Consider the following 16,762-nt stretch of genomic DNA (forward strand, 5'->3'; position numbering starts at 1 on the left):
TAATTTATTCTTTATATTTTGCTATATAGTTACTCCAATATATTCGATCAAAATAAAATAAATATTTATTATAAATAAAACTTGAAAATTTGAAAAGTTGACTCGTACTTTACAATCACATGGTATAGTATATTTTATCTTGATCTATCACGGTAACGATACCTCGAGCTGATTTATTTCTTGTTTCTCTTTAGTATGCGCGAGAAAATATCTTCTTGAAAAAAAAAATGAATTTTGTATCGATTATTGTTTGTAGCCTCTTTCGTAATAAACTGATTTAACAAAATTCATTCAGCAGAACTCGCATCGTTCTACTTGAATTTAACGAGTGCACATGCATACGTATATATGCATATACACATAAGTATATACAATGCATGCGCGCCATTTTGCCGGCTGTTTGAAAACGCCTGTTGCGAGCTCATGTTGTGATTTCGTACTTATTGCTTATCGACAATTTCAAATATCACACATTATAAGAGCTCTGTTCGATGCGTAAATGTGACAAAGTACTGTATTTTACCTGGTACGGCGTGTAAAATCAAGAGTCGGAGCTAGACGAGATCCCGACGAGAGAGAGGAATGACAAAGAATCGAAAGGAAGAAAGAGAGAAGATAGACGTATGTACATGTACTCACCGAGATCTTCCACGAGACGCAGCATGACACCGCCGATATGCAGCTCTCCCTTGACACGTAAACTCCTTTCGACCTGCAGATCCGTGACGAAAACGCGCAGCACCCAGCTACCGTCTACTTCGTGGCCGTCGGAATACATGCTGCAATCTTCTGTTTTCTTCTGGTTTCAAATGTACAATATGCAAAGAGAGAAGAAAACAGTTGTCACTCGATCTCACAGTTGACAGATACTCTTCGATTTTCGATCGCGAAACGCGCGTTCCGATACTCAAAGATCTTGTAAACACGCGCAACGTAATATTCGACGTCCGGCAATAACCGACACCGTGTCACACGCAATTGAACGCACCACTGCCGTTTACCTTCCCTCGATTCGCCTTTCCTGGGCGCGCGCGCACGCGCTCATACACATTCGCACACACTCGCGTAATCGCGTAAACGGCGCGGCGGAGCGAAATTCGCGCGACCTTCCACCTTCGCTCGCTCGGACCCGAATGGCTGCGCGGCGCGGCAGTGCGCGGCTACATTCAGGAACGTCACGTCGGACGGCTTCGGCGCTGTTCGGCCGCGCTCGGCTCCGCGACTCCGAGCACTGCCGAACAGCGCCGAAGACGACCGACGCGACGTCCTTCGATAATATTCGATATGGCGCGATTCGCGGACATAAATATTCACACTTAACCTCAACTTTTTCACTCACTACGTAATAAAGGCATAATTGCAAGCTTTTAGTTATACTTTTGCACGATTTACATGCGTAATTGCTGCCGATAAAAACGAAGAACATAATGCTTCGGTCACGAATATATATGTATCACTTAACCTAATTGTTCAAGATACTGTAAATAAATATATACTGTACCGGTTGGCGACGCGTTAAACTAAAAAAAAAAAAAAAAAAAACCAAATACTAAAAAGTTATCAAGATTTTTGAATAAATATTCTACACAGCAGTTAATATTACGATAAATCTGAAATGCATGTTATTGTGATATAACAAAGCATATTATTTGTTTCTTGAAATTTTTACGATGCTTCAGTTTTATAATTATCGCGCAGCAATATATTTGTTACTTGTCCTAAATCTGATTTTACATGAAATAATGTTGATATTTTTCAACATCTTTAATGCAATTAAAATCTCTTTGTAAAAGATACAAAATATGTTAATAATATAAATATGAAATAATAGTATAATTGACTTACAATTTACTATTCACTTTACAATATTTTTTTTTATATTTTGTTGATTTGTTTATAGTATTGTTTATAGCACAAACATTGGATATGTATTTTGATTTAAAATTATCTAATGAAGAATTCATTTAAATAAATGAAATGAATAATATTCACATTATTAGATTTAAAGAAGTTTTGTTTAAGTCAATACTCCCTCTAAAGATGAATTGTAAAGTGAAACAAACAATTTCTGTAAAATACCTCAACTGACTTTATTCTCGTAATCTACATTCATAGTATTGGATCGAATGAACATACATTCATCTGCAATGTCCAGGGTGAAAAGTGCACGACATTGTGAAAGACTGTGTTAATGAGTCTCCTTGCGACAAATAATCTCATTATTCCGTTTTGAATAAATTGTGGACAGAATGTCACCTAATTAAACTATCACGCTAAACTATTACAAATGCTTTAAATGTCTAAAATTCATAAAAATATTCACTCTCACACACTAAGTATTTGCTCTGAGGATAAGCAATCGAGTTTAACGCCACGCCCTTGCGAAGAGCACTTTTCACCTGGAACGAGTAGAGAAACGATATTTATACTGTGTTCGTCGTGCGATAAACAATTGTTTCTATCTAAGAGTACAAGGAAAGAATACTGCGTTTCGCCACGCGATATTTTGTTCTTTCTCTTTTTGCGATAAAAAAAATAGTATATTAGATGCTCGTTTGTTTTTTTACATCCACACGTGACAGTTTTTTCTCCTCACTCATCGAACTGAAACGTATTTAAGGTTACAGCACACCTGGAGGGAATTTGCAGTTGCAATTGAACTTGCAGTCGCTTTTACAGTCCATATAACATCTTTGGTACTTAATACTTTTTAACATTGTACTCTTAGATATTGCTGATGCGCCGCGCGAATTAAAATCAGAGGCATACGCGATCGAATTGATTAAAACAAGGAAAAAAGTCATTAATCATTAAAAACAATTGTGTTAAACATATGAAGAGATGTACGATATTAGTTAAAAATTATTATTATTCAACTCGATATTGCACTGACCTGATTTCGAGATCGATAGCATCAATAATTCTTGGCGGCCAATTACGATCAGTAATTCTCCATCTCTTCCTAGATCACAGCCTTTCTCACCGCGACACAAATAAGATAAGAAAATTCAGCTAACTGTGTGAAATGTTGTTGATGCAACCGATCCGATAACTATTCGTCTATCAATTTTCGCGTGCGTGCGTGTCGTCCACTTGGAGAATTTGATAAGCTCGAATGGTCCGATTATACATATTTTTGCGCAAGCAAAGACAATATCTATGATCTATTACGGACGTCAGCGGGTAAGCAGAACTTTATGAAGAAAAGAAAAAAAGAAGAATCGATTCGCACGATATCGATCGTAATTGGCGCGCTCCAAGAAGTGGCGTTGTAGCTCGAATGTAAATCATCATTAATAACATTAACAATTTTCGTGTTAAAGATAAACCTTCAACGTGTAGAAGAAATGTCAATGACATTACAAGATATTATGTCAGACATTTCGACACGCGATGAAACGTATTTTAACAACGCCTGATTCGAACATCGTTCTTTATGCACGTAATTCGTTTCTCTCGTGCACACAATTTTGAAAATAGAGCTATAAATGCTCGTACTTACAAGCATTCACTATTCGCGCAACATCGCACTCTTCCTCCGATGCTTCGAAAGGAATAACTTTTCTTCAGAACTATTCACGGCTGTTCGTGTTTCTCAAACATTTAATTGCTTAAAATAATGCCTGCAATATACCGACATCATCGTTGGTGGAGCGTCAATTTTATGCAATAATTTCTCCTCATTTTCAGAGAATTTCTCTAGAGATAAACTGTATTCTCTATCGAATACGCCTGTAAGAATGATGATCATTATTATTGTTATAGAAATTGAAATTAATATGCTACAATCAAACTTGATAAATAATTAGACTCAATAATTAGATCAGTTATTTAGTCAAAAGCTTTACATAATTTTTTAAAAGATTATACCCACCTTGGTCAATATTCGTTCTGCCCAATACAATAAATGCCAAAAACAGAATATCCCTATATATAGAAAATGGATGATCGCCTGTTTGATGTTTACTTCTTTCTAAGGCCACTCTTATTATAGGTTCTGCTAAGTCGTTGCAACGGACATATGTTATCACTGCTTGCATCAATCTAGAAATAAAACAAAATTAATAAAATGACAATTATTTTGTATATTTACTTATTAAAAAAAAAGGTACAATTATTTAATAATCCAGATAATTATTGTTTTAATTTCTCCTTTAATTCATAAAAAAAGTCAATATATAGATATTTTTTAATTTAATTAACCAACTACTATATTGTGTTTACTAATTAGTAATTTGAAAGACAATCTATTGAAAACTTACGTTCTATCCTCTGTAGAATTTAATTTCCATTGGAGATACATAGGCAAACGATCCATATGTAATCGTTCATTGTCCCACATTGTTCTGACACCCACCAATCCTACAGTTCTTTGAAGTTCTGAATTCTTATCGTTATTCAACCAGAGATCAGGTAGATGGCTTGTTAAATTAATTCTTTCAAAGTACCAAATCAGATTCCAATATACTATCGGATGTTCCTGAATAAACTTATGCTTAGTGAGACAGGCATCCCCCTCTTGACTTAGCACGCTCTCCAATTCTTTTCTCAGAACTAATGGGTTTAGATAAGGTACCGTTATCGGTTCCTTCGATTCCTTCGGTTGATCTAGCAATTCCACCAATGCTCCCATTAAAGGATCGTTATTTTTTTCGCTCGCTTCACATCTGCATAAATAAATGTTAATATTATTCTCAATTCTTTTAATAATTATGAAAGGATAAGGACGCTTATAATATGGTTTTTTACCTGTAATCTAATATTGTAACTGTAAGAAGAGGTACAGTAGCCTTATCGCAATACTGACAAACTGTATTTAAATTGGAATCTTCTGGTTGCCAACCAGCCATTATTTCTTCATCGTATAGGATAGCGGCGCAATGATGGCATCTACTGGCACTGGAAAGCACAAGCTCAATGGCAAGACGTTCCTCCAACTCTCTAGTGCCCTTTGGATACAGACACTCTGTGAGTTCGTATAATGAACACAAATCTAAATTTCCTCCATCACCTGTTTAAAAAAATGAATATTATTGCAAAATATAAATATATAATGTGTTCATCGTTTGTGTAATTTTTATTACAAACCAGCTGCTCTCATGGAAGTTTCGTTTCGATCTTGTAAAGATCCATCGGTAAGAGAATCTAAAGATTCGTGTGATATTCCATAAGCTATTTTTTGTTCACGTTCCTTATTTTTTACTGGTGTACTCGTCGCTGAGATGGCCTCTTTTATCTCGTCGAATTTTTTGACGACAGTTGTTGCAGCAGATTTCAAGCTATTCAGACCACCAAGTATTATTTCGTTGGATTTTTTTCCTGTTAAGCTTGATGGGCTAAAAGAAGAATTTATGCTTTATAGAATCGAGAACGCACGATCAGAGGAAAATTAATTTGTGTGACTATTATAAATGAACAATTCTATAACAATAAAAAGAGACATAGAAAAATAGAACGCATATCGAATAAGCATCTATGCAGCTATTTACATTACATACCTGATATAACTGGAGAGACTAAGAGATTCAATAAGTTGATTCGATGATATTAAATCCTTATTTTTAGCAAACGCCAATCCACCCGTGGAGTATCGTCTACATTTAACGTATAAAATAAAAACACAAATGCGCATGCAAAACAATAAATAAACGAAAATAACGCATCGTTCCTCCATCAATGGGATTAAAAAAATATTTAATTATCAGAGACGTTATTATATATGTATATATTCGTAATTTTCACGTGCATTGATTATGCAATTTGCATTATATATTTTGTTAAAAAAAAAGTAGATATTTATATAACAAAAATAAAAGTATGATTCATTTATGTACTTTTTATGCAAGACAGTTATACTTTTTCTTTCTTCTATATTTACAAAATATTAAGTATAATGGCATCTTGAGCATATATCCACATTTTGGAGGAATGAAGAGACAATGCACACTGTGCAAATTATTATTTAACTACAAACGGTGCATGTTTTTAAATTAAATATCTCGCAAATATCTTACCCAAAACTAAGTTTAAGACTAGATCCTAAGCTAGAGAGGCTGGATGTTACACTATCCTTATTTTGAGACCAAAGACTGCTTATTTCTAGTCTCTCCTTTTCTCTCTCCTGTTCACCTTGTTGCGCCACAGAGTGAGGCATTGTCTCGCTTCTCTGTAAATGTCCACCCACTGTCATGCCACTTTCATCTACTGCTTGATGAAAGGTCGCACTACGTGGGAGAATGTTGCTGTAAACACATTAGAATGCTTTTTGTGTTTAAAATTAAATATATGGAATGAAATGATATATACGTATTTAAAAATTATGAAGCATGATTAACGCAGCTAGTCTTTACAAAAAGGAAATATACTTTTAGTGTGCAAGTACTCGTGATTATTTTCATCACCAGTAACAGTTTCCCATTAGATGTAACTGTGAGAATTATAATCTTATGTTTTTTTTCTTTTTGAAAAAGTATTTGTTGCCATAATTTGACTCTATATTTATTTCTAAATTTCACTTTTTTTTATCTTTTATCTAAATATTTGTATCAATATATATAAATTCAATGTTTTACATGCAGATACAAGTTATATATCATACCTTCTAAATAAAAGCGGCCCTCCTGGTCTCTCTTCAGTCGTATTATTTAAAACAGTTAAAGTACTTGTTGAGCAATTTGAATCATTCTCCTCGGAAGGTGACACAATCGGTGTTTCGTCATTAATGAGAGCACCCAATGGGTCATTTTCCGTAACTGGTGTGCGTACGGGACTTTTTAATGGTGATTCAACACTGCGCGTTAGCCTACGTAAAAAATATTACGTCTACATAAGCCTATACATGCAAATTAGCACTGTAAGATATTCAACACATACACGCAGATTAATTATTACATAAAATTTCTGTAACAAATATTCTATACAATAAATATACTCTCTCTTGCATTTACTATCGTAATACTAGTAAAATAATATGATGTATATAATCTATAAAAGAAAAACAAGCGATTTCAGCGACTTGAGCAAACCTGAGAGCGAGACTAACGTTCACAAATCCTAGTGAATAGTGAACATATAAGATACCTTGGATTACTAGGTGCCCGTTCCAATTCGTCCGATTGTAACATACTCAATGTCGCTTGGTCTTTTACAATACTATTCTGCCGAAGAAGAGCTTTAGCTTTCAAATCAAATGATCCGAATCCAGGTAAATCTGATACAGAACTGCCTTTAGTGGCTGCCGAATGAAGGGAGATCGTTATTTAGCAGAAAACTGGTAAAGTTGCATGTAAAAAAACAAAAAATGAATAAAATAAACTCACAATCACTATGCGCAGCTTCAGTGTCTTGAGAATGGGAACTGTCGAGACTAGACCGAGAAAAAGCATGTTCCATGCCTTCAGTCTTATCGGTAGTTAAAAAATCTGCATTGGAACTCAATCGTCTTCTAGCGCTCTTCTTCCCAGCCTTTTTAAATAACGCTGCGCCGACAATGACATTTCGCAACTTGTTCCACATCAGTTGACTCGAATTTGTCATATCGGAAGGCCATGTTGCTTCGAGAACAGCCTATTTTAACATATAAAGAAATATTAAAATTTTAATGATATTTTAACATAAAGAAAATTCTTTACTAATTTTACATAACTGTGGAAATTTACATTTTGACAGATATCTTATATTTATTAGTTTAATTTAAGTTATAACTAATAGTTTACCTTGTTGTAAAATCCATATGTTAAAGCGTTAGGTTGTACGCCGCTTCGTTTCATATGAAACAGTAACTTTACAGCTAAAACTGGTTGACCATATACACCACAAAGTTGCATCATAACTCTGTAGCATACCTAAAATGTATATTTAAATACATCAATGTTTTTCTTGAACTATTTAATTATTACTGATCTATAATTCAAAGTTTTCACATACCTCTTCCATAGGATCGAGACGTAATTTTTGCATTTTAACTAATAATTCGTAAGCTTGATGCAAAATTGCAGCGGGTTGATTGGAAACTTGCAACATGGCTGGTAAATGTAAGAACCAAAGACTATAACATGTACCAAGCAAACATCTACCCCATCTGTCAGGCATCGCAGCCTGTATAAATACACAATAGCAAATTTTATTAACTGCGTGTAAGATAAATGTTTTATTATAATATATCGTTTTATTTACTTGTTTTCTAGCCATCCTTTGAGCAACTTTGATTTCATGCTTTGTTCTACGAGCCATAGGACTCCCAGGTACCATACTAAAGGCACTTAAAGATGGATTCTTCAAAGAAAAGTTCTTTTGAGGCCTCATTAGATCCGGGTTCAATTTGAACAATTTATATATTATTGGTGTTTGATTCGTTCCTGCTTCAGGTGGAGGTATAAATACTGTACGTTCGCTGTGTTGAGATTCATCCAGTTCCAAAAGAATTACTAAAAATTTAACAAGAAATAAAAAACCATTTTTCCATATTACATACACTTTAATAATATAGAAAAATATGTATTAATTTATTCATACCATTTTCTTCCTCAACTCGTTCTGTACACTCATCGAAAAATGCTAATCCTGCCATATCCATATCAGAAACAAAACTTCTTTCTTCTATAAATCTGTAAATTTATTCTTTTATTAGAATAAAATAAAAATTATACCTAGCAATTACACGATATTTTGTGTGTGTGTGAATGTGTGCGTGATTATAAAATTGAAAAGAAAAGTGTAAATTTATTCACCTGGCAAATATTTGCGTTTTGACGAGCATGGAGTAAAATTTAGCGTGGGCTTTATCGCGAGTTCTTAAAAACGCTTGAAAATTAAATAAACTTGTCGAATCTGTCGTCCCTACAGTAGGTGCTTTTGTAATTGGTACCAAAAAACTTCGGTATCCTTTGAGAATTGTTGCCATAAATCTTAAGAAAGCATCCTGTATTTCAAGTTCTAAAGCTTGCTCTTTTCGTTTTTGTTGAAACTCTCTGTCCACACTAAAATCTTCGTCGCCCCTATCTGAAAGCATAATAAATAAATATCAATAAATAAAAAAAAGGAAATATAAATTAATAATAATATACCTTTTTGGGAACAATTAGTTTTTCCCCACGAGATTATTTTTGAGGACAACATCTCCAACCAATTTCTGAGCTGCCTAGCTGCTTTCTTAGGTAATAATTTTACATTTAAATATTTTTTGTCTTCACATATTGCTATGTTATTGGTATCCAAATTTACACAGTTGACATCAGAGGGAGGATCATATAAATCAAAGAATCTTGAATCCACGCCAATCAGAAATGGTAATGGTGCATGCAGTACCTGTAAATGTGTATGTAAATCTTAATAATTACCATTACAAATTTTTTACATTTATAATCAAACATTGAAAAGAAACAATATAAAAATGTGTGTGTATATGTATATGCATTACCTCTGCTAATCCTAGAGGACACAATGGTATATAAGGGCATTGCCATTTAAAAGGAAACAAAATCATAGCGATAGCTTCGCTCACTGAAGTAAGTACATCCGGACGTAAGGAATGAACCAGTATTTTCTGCTCGGTTAATATTAATAATAGTATTAATAAACAATTGTCAGGTCCCAAGTTTATCAGCAGTTGCCTGAAACTAGCGCCTGATCTAGGCAGAGCCGAATCCTCCGGTTGCGTCAAGATCAATCTGTCTCGACTGCTGAGTTGTACCAAGATTCTCGGACGCTGCGGGCTCGGGAATGGTATATCGCATAAAAAATATGAAATGTACTTTTCAATCGGTACACTTTGCGGTTTACCGTTCACCATGCTATGCAGAAAAACTAGAAACTTTTCGAACGTGTCGAAAAACGGCCAATGGGACAGTATACATATAGATTTACTAATATTCAGCGATTGGCTCGCAGAATCTGTGTATTGCAACTTTTCCAATTGCAGTATACTGAGCTTCTTAAGTATACCAGATCTCTTGAATAATTTTATTTTTTGTGACTTATTTTTGGTTATCACTTCTATACTATCTGCTGAAACAAAAAATATACATGTAATAAAATATAAAATTTAAGAAAAAATATTCCTTACTTTCCATATTAGATATAACAATCAATTATAGAGAAAAGTCAAGAGATTTGAAAATTAAGATTGTGAAATACATTAGTACCATTATTTTTATTATTCTCGACTGTATCCATGATTTCTTGATTATTTTTACAATTTGATGTGTCTGTTTCCAGTTGAAGCTCCTCGTAAAACGTTATCGCTGAGCCATACATTTTTTGAGCAGCATCGCCTGTTAAGACAAATGTCGAGAATACTGGTTTAGGTTTACACGCTACTTTAGGCCAACATTCTATAGTCGCACCCATCGGTAGACAAAACATGGCGACAGAATTCGGAAAGACAAAACTATTGTAATCAGCTGTAGGATATTTGTAGAGTATTGCTGGCTTAAATGATATCAAATTAGCGCGATTCATGGACTTTTTGTAGCACAAAAATACATCGCTGCCTAGCATTCCTTTGTTCAAATTCTTATTGATGACACAGAATGCATGTGGAGGGCTCTCCCCTTTATTTGCCAAGATAACGCATATGTCAGTAACAACGAGAGAATTGCAAGGCATCTTTCGACTCGCTCGTCTGTAGGTTACAAAAATTTTTGAAGTAGAATTATTTACGTTTGCCACATGGCCTTTAGGAGTCTCCAACACCATTTCAGCATCTTGCATAATACGTTCTTTTCCATCGTATATTACACCTACGAAGAATAAAATATATAAATTTAACATATCTAGAGTTTACTATATTGCTTCTTTTAATGTTGATTTCATAATTCCTATTTTCTAAAATGTATCCCTTTTTTCCTTACCAATATCAACCAAAGGAGGTTTGTCTCGTCCTCTTCTGTAACATAAGTAACACTCGTTTGTTCGTAAACTCCCGTGATTCAAATCGGCCGGGAAACCTGATACGGATTGTTCCAATAATGTATATCCCTCGGGACAATATTCGCCGAGAGCGGGAAATATTACGGCAAGATCTGTGATAGGAGGTGGCATGTGCATGTCTTTGAGATGAGTGCCTTCCTGACACCAATCCTCCAGTTTATCATTACTGTCATTAATATCCTCGCTAAACTCATCATCTTGACCGGGTAAACCAGCGATAACAAAATAATCCGCTACTCTTCTCTCGTCCATATTTTTGATGAACGATGCAGACGTATTATATCAGAGTACGTAACAGCCTTCGGGTCAGGCTTTATCCTCCGTACATCTCATACCGCAGATATAACAGATATATTAATTTCGGCAGATACAAATATTATTTCTGTACATGGCACAAAGTTGATTGTTCTCGAACCACTCTAGTATACATGTGGCACTCAACGTGCGATCTCTCGCTCAGGATTCACTGGCACGTTATCAAAAGTATTCCCCTTTCTATGCTGCAACAATCTGGATAATCAACTTTCTACGTAACGCCTTAATAATATTATTACATATGAAACATTATAATCTGCCAGCACTGTACGCTCTTTCTCTCTCTCTCTCTCTCTTCTTTATGAGCTTATAATCTTATAAAAATATTTCAGCTATCCATTGGTGTGTCTCCGTTGCAGTGGAGTGGAGTATTCTTTCGGCCTCGCTGTGTGTTATTGCTTAAATATACGAATAAAACTTGGTCAGAGTCGCATAGCAGAGATTATTTAAATTTCTTATCGAGTAAACGTCTCATGCAGCATACAAATATAGAATCCCGTCGTACAAAAGAAAGCGTACAAATATACCTTCTCATACAAATCGCATTGATTATTGTTGAATTTCGCTCAGAGCGGATGCAATTTTTCGCATAATTCCGAGCACTCGGTCGTCGTGCATCGTTGACGTTTATACAAGCGAGTAGTTTGATTTGTAAATAAAGAGAGACGGTGTGTGCGTTGTGTACATACAAGAAAATCTTGTCGCAAAACGCCGGCGTAATCTCTCGCTTTCGCTCTCGTGCGCGCTTTTTCTGTTCACTCGCTGTCAACACCTGTCAAATCGGTCGATCGCATATTTGTCCTGAAACGAAAGAAGGGCGGAATTTTCACTCTCTCGTACTCTCTTACGAAACGGAGCCGTATAGGTTAGACGTCACACGCGACGATTATGCACAAATGCACTCGTTCTCGGTTGTCGCGCGACTCGCATGACTGCCATGACTGGCGAAGAAAGAACGCGCGAGTGAGACGATCCTTGTCTCGCTCCCGACGTAAACACCGAGTCGACGCGCTTCGTAACTGCGTTGTTGTTTTCGCCGTGCAAAGTCGCGTTGTCGGACGAACTTGTCGCAGGAATTGGCGTGTAGGTAGAATGTCAGATGGCCATACCTAGTTTCCTTTTTCCTTACGGCTGGCAAAATGGCCGACGATCGCGAGGCGACGACTCCCGGACGATTCCGCGAGAGCGGATAATTGTTACGCGCTTATGTCTGAAATTAAAGTGTATTGGCCGCGTCGCGATGCATCACTGATGACCATTACCGACGACTGCGAGTCGCTGTCGCATGCGCCGCCAAGTGCGTCATGCTCCGTTTTTTTCCTCCCGTCCTCTACCTGCCTCTTTTTTCCTTCTCTTTTTTTCCTATTCAACACATTTTAATGAGTATCCTCGTCATTTCGAATCGCCGGGGATAAATAGATGTAAATAAAGACTTTCGAATGCCACGGGTCAATTGTTTATCGGCGGATACTACTGCGCTAATCGCATATAAATTATTCTTGCTTCAGGGAACCAATTAAAAGTTTTCGTTCGAGATTATTTGACCTTCTTTAAATTATAATGTAATTTAATAAATTATAATATAATGTATATGAAAACTTTGTTTTTTTCCACAATATTCTTTAACGCAGTAGTGTAAAACAAATGTAATAGAATTTTTACTTTATTCTCTCATATCTTTTTTACAAATGTCTTCTCTGCTTGACAATAATCTATCACTTAAAAATATATATATTGGAGTTGCACCATTTGTATTTTAGATGAAATATAGATGTGCATTCTAATTTTGGAAGAAAAAAGATAAAAAAAATATAGAATGGAATAATTAAGAAAATCTTTGAGAGAATAAATGTCGCTTACAATTAGTTGCATTTTAAATATAAAAAATATATATAAAAAAAAAAAAATGCAAAATAAAAATTACATCTCAAATACTGCTTTAAAAAGTTATAATAGTAAGTTTAAAAAATGACCGAGTTCCATTCATACAATTATAATAGGAAATATAATTTCATGGCAACTTCAATACTATATCTTCTTTATTTTGTATCTGCTTTTTTAATTTTTGGGCGAAATGCTTTGAACACGGTCTTTACAAGACACTGTTCCAACAAGGGACTTATATCTTTGTGAGCCTTGTTTAAAATATCCATGGAATGTACAATGGTATCTGTATCGATACTTCCTACTACAAACATTTCAGAAACTTGGCCGTGTTGTGAAAGAGCAGCCTGTATTATAATCCCATGATCGTGAACTGTGCCTGATACAGATTTTGTACAACACGTAGTTTCTTCCTTGTCTGTTGGATCCACTAAATACGTGTGATCGTATATGCCCTGGAGAGGTAAATAAGACATTTCTTAGCCGCACAGATTATATCAAATTAAAATTAATACACAATACACTAATTAACTCACTATAGTGGACGCAGTGACTAAACCAAACATTGGCACACCAGCGTTTGCTAAGGCTAAACTAGCTGCCATTATCGCCGCAGCTAATGCAGACCCACCATTATCAAGAACTGTTGCATAAACGTCAACTTGGAAATTGGGAAACTCTTGCTAAAATAGAGATAATGGTGAGTAATTATATAAGTGCATTTTTAAATTATCAGTCAATTATCGATTTTACAAGTATTGTTTTAAAAGTGTGTGAAAAACATACCAAACACACAGCTGGTTCCAAAGCTCTTTGCAATATTAAACTATATTCCTTCTCTTCGGCATCTTGCTGATACAGTTTCCGTTTGCGATGAGAGAAGGGTGCAAATTTGAATTCACAAAATAATTCCCCTTGCACGCAATAACCAGTTTTATTAGGCACTTCTCTAGGATCGAATACCGAGCAGATGACTTTGGTATTGCCCATTTCGATGTATGCGGAACCTTTAGCCTGGCTAACTATACCTATTTTTAAAACTGCCGACAAAATTTTCATTTTAAATTTTCTCTAAAAAAAAATTGAACTTGTGGATTAATCCATAACTTTAATCACATAACCTTACATATATTTCTAAGCTCGTCATTTGACCGGCCGTCATGTCTTTTTGGAGCATTAAATTGTATCCCTTTGTCCTTTAATTCCGAATGGATATAAATATCATATGGAACAGAAGCTTCTGGTCCATTGATGCGTTTCTGATCAGTCGGCATTATGTATATGGATTGCAACAGGATGCACGTGTAAAAATAGAACAACAGACTGTATATAGGACAATATAGAGGGTGTTTCATATGTAGTCACCTGTCAATTTCTTGACCATTTCTGGTGCTTTAGAGAGTCTATTTATTACATTTTTAATATCTTTCAACTTGCAAAAGTACATTGATATACATTTTTTAAATAGAAAAAATATGTGTATAATAAATAAGATTTTTACTATATACATAGATATATTAAATGTTTTTATACATTTTGTTAACACTTACAAAAAATCCTTCCAATTAAAAAAAATCTTTGATTTCATTGCTTAGAAATGATCAATTCCTCGATATTTTTGTTGATAAAAATAGAAAATGCTTTATTCGATAGATTTGAACATCCTATATATATATATATATATATATGTATGTGTGTGTTTGGGAGTAAAATCGATTTCAAGATAATTATACAATATTACGATATATATTAATTATAATAAATTTATTATTTATGAAATACAAATTTAATAAATTGAAAAACAACACATTGTTCATGCAAAAAGATGTTTTTATCATATTATGTATAAAATTAATATAGTCGAGTTATTAGCTACCATTGCTTTTTTTATTTTTTCGTGATATTTTATATGTAGCTAATAGGTCACTTTTTGATTTTGCAGCTTCGTCTTTCAATGCAACAATTTTTTTATTTAATTCATCCATCTATAAAACAGATATACAACATTAAATATTGAGCAAATTAAATAGAAGCTGATAATTGGAGCTGACTCACAGATGTACAATTGTACTTACGTATCTTTTTATTTGATATTTTTTATATAAATCATACATTTCATGCACCGTCCATTCCATTTCATTCTCCTTATTCAATTTTACAAAGGTGCAGTTTGATGAATGTTTTATATGTTCATTCCTATAAATTACCATAGAATTTTAGAATGCTTATTACAAAAGGAATAACACCAGGCGATGAATATGATATGCAAAATTATTTAATTGCATGTAACTGACCATGGATCATCGTGTGCTTCCCAGCCATCGAGTTGTTTTCCACAAATAAAACATTCAACCAGATCTGGTTCATTGTTGTCTCCGATAACATAAAATCCAGCAGCAGCCATACTTTTAGCATTACACTTGTCGGATGCTTTTAAAGGCCAGCTATTGAATGTTTTTATTCTGTTTTGTTTCCAAAAGAAAGATGTAGGGTCTCTAAAGATAAAAATTAAATTAAATTATTTCAAGTAAAGTTACCTAACCTAATTTTGGCAATTTTGTTTTGAACATTTGCTAAGTTTGTAACATCTATAATCTGTAAATCGTGATTTGAATGCAATTCGCAAATTACGAGCAGAGATGAAAAGATACACAAGATGTTTCGATTTGCTCTTTTACTTCACAAATCTTACTTATTTACAAATATTAACTTACGGTATTAACAGATTCTCTTTATCCATATCGCTCGAATATTCGCTATTAATTACAAACAAAATGTGTACAAAAAGTCCTGATAAATATCCTTATTTTATATTCGTGGAAGTAAAATTCGCATATGTATGTGTCTGACGCTGAAACAAACTGAAAATTTAAATTGTCAATGTCAATCTTGTTTTCATTTACAATTGGCCGCGTTCGAAAGCACGAGTTTTCGAAACGTCAACCAATCGGCATCGCGCATGATGTGAAGATTGGAATCGGACGGAAAGTAACTAGAGTTCCTTCGTCCTGATTGGTCGAGCGTCAAGGAGTAAATTTTGGAACGCCACCACGAATTTCTAAACACGTACGCGTACCTACGTGAAACTAGCCGACAAAAATGATAAAATACGATTGTTTTCATTTTTTCTGAATATATTTCGTTTGTAAATCGTTTGTGACAAATTAGGTTTTTTGTAATTTTTTTTAAATCGTAAAGTTAGCCGACACTTTTTAACAAACGAGAATTATTTAAGGAATTATATAATAACAAGAATAACACAAGGATATATTAGATAAGTATTATTTATTTATAAAATAATATTAATTTACAAGTTGTAAAGTATGATAAAGTACGCGCTATTAGCTAGAGCCCTAGTACTTTGCGCATGCGCACTATAATTATAAAATTATTGCAAATAATAAAGAAATTATTAACTCACAAACAATTATATTGATATATTTGTAAATCACAAACGATTTCCTATCGATTACAATTGTTAGTTATTACAAAATCTGTTTATTACTAAAAAGTGTCGGCTATATAACTTCACGATTAAAAAAATTATTAATTGTCACAAACGTTAAAAACAGACTCACAATCGATCACAAACGATTTACAAACGAAATATATTCAGAAAAAGTGAAAATAATCA

At 34.2% G+C, this 16,762-nt stretch overlaps 4 protein-coding genes and 1 long non-coding RNA gene across 9 annotated transcripts in view; 1 reads left to right on the forward strand and 4 right to left on the reverse strand.

The window, feature by feature from the left end:
- The window catches only part of LOC114942432 (unc-112-related protein), a 36,610-nt gene extending 35,474 nt beyond the window's left edge, over positions 1–1,136 (reverse strand). Inside the window, exon 1 of the mRNA XM_029317797.2 lies at positions 640–1,136. Within this exon, the coding sequence (XP_029173630.1) occupies positions 640–778 (139 nt within the window). The 5' untranslated portion in view covers positions 779–1,136. The remainder of the gene's footprint in view (positions 1–639) is intronic.
- Positions 1,137–2,065: 929 nt separating this feature from the next.
- On the reverse strand, positions 2,066–12,557 carry Crag (DENN domain-containing protein Crag). Of its 5 annotated transcripts, XM_085480725.1 has the most exons (21): positions 12,354–12,556; positions 11,772–12,045; positions 10,851–11,642; positions 10,143–10,739; positions 9,419–10,005; positions 9,066–9,306; positions 8,730–9,000; positions 8,515–8,606; positions 8,176–8,426; positions 7,927–8,097; positions 7,716–7,844; positions 7,320–7,566; positions 7,081–7,234; positions 6,599–6,802; positions 6,015–6,242; positions 5,499–5,594; positions 5,089–5,336; positions 4,750–5,011; positions 4,263–4,667; positions 3,875–4,044; positions 2,066–3,732 (listed from the first exon to the last, which is right to left on the reverse strand). In XM_085480725.1, the coding sequence occupies exons 3-21, from the start codon at positions 11,179–11,181 to the stop codon at positions 3,596–3,598; spliced, it is 4,821 nt and encodes a 1,606-aa protein (XP_085336851.1). In that variant the 5' UTR covers positions 11,182–11,642; positions 11,772–12,045; positions 12,354–12,556; the 3' UTR covers positions 2,066–3,595. The 5 variants fall into 5 exon arrangements, with proteins under 5 accessions (XP_085336851.1, XP_085336853.1, XP_085336852.1 ...); XM_085480727.1 differs by having other exon boundaries at positions 6,015–6,224; positions 11,772–12,557; XM_085480726.1 differs by having other exon boundaries at positions 9,419–10,002; positions 11,772–12,556.
- A 708-nt stretch (positions 12,558–13,265) lies between these two features.
- Positions 13,266–14,476, reverse strand: LOC114942396 (exosome complex component MTR3). Its single transcript, XM_029317740.2, has 4 exons — positions 14,255–14,476; positions 13,915–14,168; positions 13,665–13,811; positions 13,266–13,583 (listed from the first exon to the last, which is right to left on the reverse strand). The coding sequence occupies exons 1-4, from the start codon at positions 14,400–14,402 to the stop codon at positions 13,284–13,286; spliced, it is 849 nt and encodes a 282-aa protein (XP_029173573.1). The 5' UTR covers positions 14,403–14,476; the 3' UTR covers positions 13,266–13,283.
- Positions 14,477–14,877: 401 nt separating this feature from the next.
- On the reverse strand, positions 14,878–16,027 carry Det (baculoviral IAP repeat containing deterin). Its single transcript, XM_029317804.2, has 4 exons — positions 15,843–16,027; positions 15,423–15,623; positions 15,204–15,324; positions 14,878–15,113 (listed from the first exon to the last, which is right to left on the reverse strand). The coding sequence occupies exons 1-4, from the start codon at positions 15,866–15,868 to the stop codon at positions 14,997–14,999; spliced, it is 465 nt and encodes a 154-aa protein (XP_029173637.1). The 5' UTR covers positions 15,869–16,027; the 3' UTR covers positions 14,878–14,996.
- On the forward strand, positions 14,996–15,525 carry LOC146723912 (uncharacterized). The gene is made up of 2 exons (XR_014924304.1): positions 14,996–15,203; positions 15,341–15,525. It is a non-coding gene; the product is annotated as an uncharacterized LOC146723912 (long non-coding RNA).
- Positions 16,028–16,762: the final 735 nt, after the last annotated feature.

This window comes from Nylanderia fulva, unplaced genomic scaffold, assembly GCF_048542155.1.
Source record: "Nylanderia fulva isolate GAGA-0341 unplaced genomic scaffold, ASM4854215v1 Scaffold16, whole genome shotgun sequence".
In the NCBI taxonomy this organism is placed as follows: Eukaryota; Metazoa; Arthropoda; class Insecta; order Hymenoptera; family Formicidae; genus Nylanderia; species Nylanderia fulva.

Excerpts from the sequence above, each read along its gene's own strand:
- LOC114942396 (XM_029317740.2), bottom strand. The coding sequence starts at position 14,402 with ATGCCGACTGATCAGAAACGCATCAATGGACCAGAAGCTTCTGTTCCA. Across the intron at positions 14,169-14,254 it reads TGACGAGCTTAGAAATATAT|TTTTAAAAATAGGTATAGTT; the intron begins GTAAGGTTATGT and ends TTTTGTCGGCAG. Across the intron at positions 13,584-13,664 it reads TAGTCACTGCGTCCACTATA|GGCATATACGATCACACGTA; the intron begins GTGAGTTAATTA and ends TTACCTCTCCAG.
- Det (XM_029317804.2), bottom strand. The coding sequence starts at position 15,868 with ATGGATAAAGAGAATCTGTTAATACC. Across the intron at positions 15,624-15,842 it reads AAAGAGAATCTGTTAATACC|AGACCCTACATCTTTCTTTT; the intron begins GTAAGTTAATAT and ends TTTTATCTTTAG. Across the intron at positions 15,114-15,203 it reads AATATCAAATAAAAAGATAC|ATGGATGAATTAAATAAAAA; the intron begins GTAAGTACAATT and ends TCTGTTTTATAG.
- Crag (XM_085480725.1), bottom strand. The coding sequence starts at position 11,181 with ATGGACGAGAGAAGAGTAGCGGATTATTTTGTTATCGCTGGTTTACCC. Across the intron at positions 7,845-7,926 it reads GTCTCGATCCTATGGAAGAG|GTATGCTACAGAGTTATGAT; the intron begins GTATGTGAAAAC and ends TATACATTTTAG. Across the intron at positions 5,012-5,088 it reads AACTTCCATGAGAGCAGCTG|GTGATGGAGGAAATTTAGAT; the intron begins GTTTGTAATAAA and ends TTTTTTAAACAG.